Source organism: Alnus glutinosa, chromosome 3, assembly GCF_958979055.1.
Source record: "Alnus glutinosa chromosome 3, dhAlnGlut1.1, whole genome shotgun sequence".
Taxonomy (NCBI): Eukaryota; Viridiplantae; Streptophyta; class Magnoliopsida; order Fagales; family Betulaceae; genus Alnus; species Alnus glutinosa.
The window spans coordinates 13,655,409-13,661,258 of record NC_084888.1 but is presented as its reverse complement, the minus strand read 5'-3'; the positions used below and the strand labels follow the sequence as shown (position 1 = coordinate 13,661,258).

The 5,850-nt window shown below is 35.7% G+C and overlaps 1 protein-coding gene across 3 annotated transcripts; it reads right to left on the bottom strand.

Annotated features, from left to right (window-relative positions):
- Positions 1–1,611: 1,611 nt before the first annotated feature.
- On the bottom strand, positions 1,612–5,850 carry LOC133864438 (uncharacterized). 3 transcript variants are annotated; one of them, XM_062300772.1, is made up of 9 exons: positions 5,649–5,850; positions 5,423–5,506; positions 5,276–5,334; positions 4,483–4,578; positions 4,311–4,388; positions 3,448–3,510; positions 3,179–3,352; positions 2,387–2,482; positions 1,612–1,875 (listed from the first exon to the last, which is right to left on the bottom strand). In XM_062300772.1, the coding sequence occupies exons 1-9, from the start codon at positions 5,815–5,817 to the stop codon at positions 1,792–1,794; spliced, it is 903 nt and encodes a 300-aa protein (XP_062156756.1). In that variant the 5' UTR covers positions 5,818–5,850; the 3' UTR covers positions 1,612–1,791. The 3 variants fall into 3 exon arrangements, with proteins under 3 accessions (XP_062156756.1, XP_062156759.1, XP_062156758.1); XM_062300775.1 differs by having other exon boundaries at positions 5,276–5,338; positions 5,649–5,699; XM_062300774.1 differs by lacking the exon at positions 5,276–5,334 and having other exon boundaries at positions 4,483–4,535.

The following is a 5,850-nucleotide window of genomic DNA, read 5'->3' as shown; positions in this document are numbered from 1 at the left end:
CTGCTTATGAATATGTCACAGCTCTTAGCCTATGATATTATGCCTTATAGTTGATATTTGAAATGGTAGTTATATGCACAATTTCAAATATTTAATGTTACATCAAAGACGCTCTCTAGTTATAAAGAAAATGATAGTATTGGAATTTACCTCTAAGAAATTTTAACGCATTTTTTTTCATATTTATGAAAGTCACAAAATTTGTTTAAAGAAAACTATTTTTAACTAATCTTTAGAAAATAGCTTTGATGTTCAAGGTTTCACTAAAAATAAGAGAGGAAACTTTCAAAAGATAAAGGCTCACGTCATACACGGTTGATTGTATTTTTCCACTTGCAGAGTCGTGGACTCATAATTTTACTTGTAAAATGTTTATTTTACAACCATGGTTGATTGGGAGGTCAGAAAGTTGAATGGGTATATATAGGAGGAAAAAATGATATTTTTAAATCTCATTTTTCAATCTACCTTCAGATTTATAGAATCCACGTTAAGCCCTACAAATTTAATAGTGAATTTAAAATTTAATTGAATGTAAATGTATAAAAAAAATATGTAAGAAATGTAAGTGTATCATTCTTTTACGAAATGACATGTAGGAACGTAGAATGAGCTTTTGAAGTTCCACGTTGTTGGGACTTGGCTTTTGTGAAGTAGGTTGTGTGGGCTTGCGTGCCCTTTCGATGTTGTACAATCTTTGAATAAACTGTGGATATGAACAGTGTCAGTATTGTACTTAAGATAAGTTGATGCATTTATATTTTCTAGCGCTCTGGTATAGATATAATATGGGTAAGTTTGTGGTTTCACATGCAATATGTTAAATTTATAGCATGTTTCCGCTGTTGTGTAAATCAAGGGATTGTTGTAGCGCTACATGGATAATCACAATCATTATCGCCTTTATTCGGTAGGGGCATTACACTATAGATCCTTTAGGGTGGTTTGGTTAGTCCCAAAAACTGATTTTGTGAGCAGGCCGATAACCTTCAAAAACATTTTGGGGTGGTTTAATTACTCTTAAAAACTAGTTCTAGGGATGGAGAAACCATCTCTATAACCCTTGGGGCAGCCAACCACCCTCAAAGGCCTATGGTATAGTTCAACCACTACCAAAGGTCTTTTATGGGAGTAACTAAACCACCCATATAACCTTTGAAGGTGGTTTAAATACCCTCAAAGCCGGCTTTTGGGGGTGATTGGCCACTCCGAACCACTTTTTTTTCTTTTTTTTTTTAAATAAAAAATACAAGATCTTATCACAAGGATCTTTAACATAATTTTATACCCCAAGAATAAATTTGATACAAGTCTAACCCCAATGACTAATTTGATAATTTTTCCAAAAACAAAAAAATTCTAAAAATTCTAAAAAAAAAAACCTTGTGTAGCCTGTAATAAAATGCAGCTTCTGTGAACTCTCCACACTTCGTACGACTTAGTTACACACACACCCACAAAAAAAAAAAAAAAAAAAAAAAAAACCATCTTGTAATATCGTTTTATGATGGTGATAGACATTCAAAGACAAGATGATGCATGATTTATCAAAACAAAAGGGAAAAAAATGGATGTAGCCTGTTATATTGTCGGGCTTTGACAAGTGACAACTACTTGAAATCAGAAATTTAGCATTAAATCATTAATTCTTACGTTCTTCTCTGGATCATCAGTCTTCCCATCATTACTGTTTATGCAGTTCATGTGCAAAACAAACTCACTTCTAAGCCCTTTCTTCTAATTCAAATCATTTCAATTCAAAATAAACAGGTGGCACGTCTATGTGTGTGATTATTGAAGCTGCTGCTCTGCTTTCTCCATCAATCTAGCCAAACACTCTTGCCAATCTGAAACCTTCTCGTCTCCATTGGCCACCTATTGCCACAGAAAGCAGAGAACAATGGATAACCCAGTTACCAAGAAAATGAAGAAGAAAATAACATGGTTGAAATAAATGAATAAGGTGGTTGTTTTGTAATGGACAAGAAAATATCCTAATGTCTCTAGTATGCCAATGAAATGGATTGACTTCGTATCCTCAAACTATTCTATAGTTTACAACTTGTTTTAGCGCACCAACTTGGTGATGACTGCTTTTCATAGCAATGACTCCATTTTTATTTGTTGTTTTGGTGTACCTTCAAATAAGTGTATATGTTAGACAGGAACCAAGGATTAGACTGTTGGTCCACTTCACGCAACATGCTAGGCAGGATTATTTCAACTACTTCAACAAGATAATAAAAGTGATCATTAAGAAATTGCATATTTGGCTGTCTGGCCGACAGTTGATACATTAGAGGAGTTTCATCTGTCAAATTTTTTAAGAAATGGCCAATCAAATCAGTTTCTGTCAATGAATTTGGATGTATATTTGTTTACCAACCTCAAATATGAATCCTCTTTGTGGGACTGCATCAACAGCTTCCACACAAATAAAGGCAGCATCCTCCTTACTAAGATTTCCCCTTTCAGCAATACCCTGTCATGAAGAACATTAAATGAAGTTTGATACTCAGCTATAGAAATCAAAAAGACCTCATTGTTTTTATCTTGTAAGGTAATTTTGTTCATATCCTCCATATGCTTGTCAATCCCCTAAATTTTTTCAGTTATATATTCCGACCAGGGAAAGAAGAAAATGTAGTACCTTTGCATCCAACATAAGAATGGTTTGGCTGATTGCTTATTCTACAATAACTACATTACTTTTGGATATTGAATCTATTTCAATCTCTACAATCAGTTTTAGTTATGACTATATTTGCTCTAGAAAGATCTTGGAAACAGTAAGTCTGCGCATCTTAACACTACAGAGAATGATATGGGATAATTTACTATCCTGCAATTTCCTGATGACCCACGAAAATAGGGTTCCCAGTTGACAGGAATTGTATAACAGCTAAAACACATTGCAATGACCAACACATATAGCTGTCTCATAAGTGAATTTCAGGTCGGGATCTCTTTTAAAAGTCGGTACAAAATTGATTGCCATCATTTATTGAGTTACGAACAAACAGGCTTAAGTTTGTTTCACATAGAAACTAGCAGTCACTCTTATTCTTCTGAACAATCATCAGTAGAAAGAAAAAGGAAGTAAATGTAACGCAGTCCAAAAACTAGAAATTAAAATTGAAGTTTGATCCTGTCCGTTGTAACAGAAGAAGAGCAACACCTCTTCAAAGCTAAAACCTTGTCTTCCACCTGGAGTGCTTTCTAACAACCCAGCCCTGATGATGGTGTAAGGGATTCCTGAGGCTATCAGCATCAATTCATCTTGCTCAGCCAATTTTCTTGCATTGCTTTTCATGAGACCTTGAATGCCACCAGCACCTTTATAAGCAGACAACTGCAACCTTATCAAACCACAATAACAAACAAGCATTTACTTAAATTGGTGATGTTTCATGTTTACAGAATCACAAATGAGAGGAAGAGAGATACCTGAGACAAGAGAATTAGATGTTGCACCCCATTCAAGGCCCCAACATTAGATAAGAAACCTTCCTGACAAAACATTGGAAATTCTTCTTAAGTAGAAAGGCAAGATGACCTTAACTAACAGGAATGCCCTGAAGTAACAGAGAAAGATGATTAATCTAAAAATAAATAGCTATGCATAATTAAACTGTAGAAAATATAATCAAGATGAGAATTTCTTTGACTTTGCATGTACAGCTATTGCTTGCATAGTTCGAGTTTCAAAGAAGGCATCAAACCAATTACATCAAATCGATGAAGAGAATAAGTTACAACCATGCGACAAGGAGACTGATTTTGGTTGTGGTGGAAACGCCTATATCTAAATGCCAGGTAATAGTACATGCTTTAGACATCAATGCCTGTGGCACACGTGATGTTCTTTCTGGCCATTGCATCGGACATCTCATATTTGCAAACATTGACACTCAATATCATTTTTTTGCGTGTACATGCCAGCTGCCAACCTCCTTACATATTTGGTTTTGGCAGATTTTACCTAACGGTTTTTTCCCCCCATAACCTGGCTTTTACTTTTCCAATAAGAACGCTTACTTAAGCAATTACAATGACAAGATCATGCTCACCAGCACAACAGGAACAACAGTCATAATGGGAAACACACGGATAATAAGGATGGCAAATTCAAATCAAATCAGTAGAAGGGTCAATAAGAGTGTACATTTGGCAAGCCACAGAACCTCAGAAAATCAGAAGTACTACCACTTTGTGTGATAGTTATAGTCTGTCTAGACGTTTTGCTATTGAGTATGGTTTTAGTAAAGATGGAATGTATAAATCAATAAGCTAGATTCAGATATGCATACATTTGGGCATATTATTGTGCGAACTCCTCTTAGAGCTCTCCTTAGAAATGGTTTGTCACTTGCATCTCCAGCCATTGACTGCATACGTAACCAAGAAATATTAGGAAAAGCTACTGCCAAGATACTAGGACCACCTATGAGTAATTTTACTGAAACTCAGAAATCCACCCACCTCAACATAAGTTCCGAAGGCTTCAAGTGCAGCCCGCTTATCCTTCACCAGTGCTTTAACCCGAGTTTTTTTGACAATCAAAGACAATATTACCATCTACATAAGCTAGATAATCCGAGGCTCAGAATTCACATACTGTAAGCCATTTAAGAGTTCTACGCTAAACAGCAAGAAACTACTCCAATCATACCACACAGTTGCCCATATATGGGTGCAAAGATACAAATTCAAAAATTGTACATCATATACAGACGAAAAGATTAAAGTTTTCAATTGGCATTTTGATCCTCATAAAGTTATCCAAATAATATTTTTGCAAGTTGATGTTACAATCCTCGAGGTTAAGAGTTTAATCAAATCAGTATCCATCAGTCCTAGGACGTTGTCAAGGATTAGGCTCTTAACAATTGGTATGAGAGTAGGCACTATATCAGGGATTTGAGTCACGGAAAAGGAGGGCTATAAACTGAATTAATGGCTTAGTATTATATATGGGCATAATGTTAAGTCATTGATTATTAATGGGTGAATGGAGCCGCCAAAAGAAAAAAGGGTTACCATTGGGTCAGTACTAATAGAGTGGGTCGCTGTAGATGTCAGATTCGAAAGCGTAGTGAAATGTTACGATCCCTAAGGGTTAAAAGTTTAATCAAATCAATATCCAACAATATTAGGACTTTTGGATCAATGCTTAGGACCTTAACAATTGACTCGGTTGTCAATGCCAAAAAAATTAAGATTCAATATGCTACTCATATGTTAACAAGCAATTGGGTTCAAAAGCAACGCACACCTGGCCTATCTCACTGTCTCCGTCAGTTACCAAAACTGCGTCCCTGACTTCTTCTACTTCTGTCTTTTCAATGAATAATTCAGAATTCTTTCAAATCTTAAAAGGAATTTAGAGATAAACATCCCCGAACTACCGTTCATGGACTACCTGATTGATCATCATCTTCAACATCGGATCCATCTTTAGCGGGGATATCTGGTGCCCCATACCATTTCCTCAACTTGGGACCCCCTATAAAAAACAAGCAGGCAGATCTCAAGACAAAGTGTAACAAAACTTAATGTCCTAATTATAATATTAATTAAATGATTACATTTACTTTTTTCTTTGATAATTCACAATTTCGGAACAACTATGACCATATAAACCGTACCTTCGATATAATCAAGAATTTGATCCATAAAACCGAGTTTCTTCTTGGCCGAGCAACGAACGAGAGCACGCTTTTCGACGAAACAAGAATTCACTGCTCTGCATGACCTTTGAGAGTGACAAAAAAGAGAGCTAGTGTTAAGAAAGAGAGTAGAAGGAATACCCGCCATTGATAGACCCTTCTGTTTCTCTCATCCAACCGT

Excerpts from the sequence above, each read along its gene's own strand:
- LOC133864438 (XM_062300772.1), bottom strand. The coding sequence starts at position 5,817 with ATGGCGGGTATTCCTTCTACTCTCTTTCTTAACACTAGCTCTCTTTTT. Across the intron at positions 4,389-4,482 it reads CCTTCGGAACTTATGTTGAG|TCAATGGCTGGAGATGCAAG; the intron begins GTGGGTGGATTT and ends TTACGTATGCAG. Across the intron at positions 1,876-2,386 it reads AAAGAGGATTCATATTTGAG|GTGGCCAATGGAGACGAGAA; the intron begins GTTGGTAAACAA and ends CTGTGGCAATAG.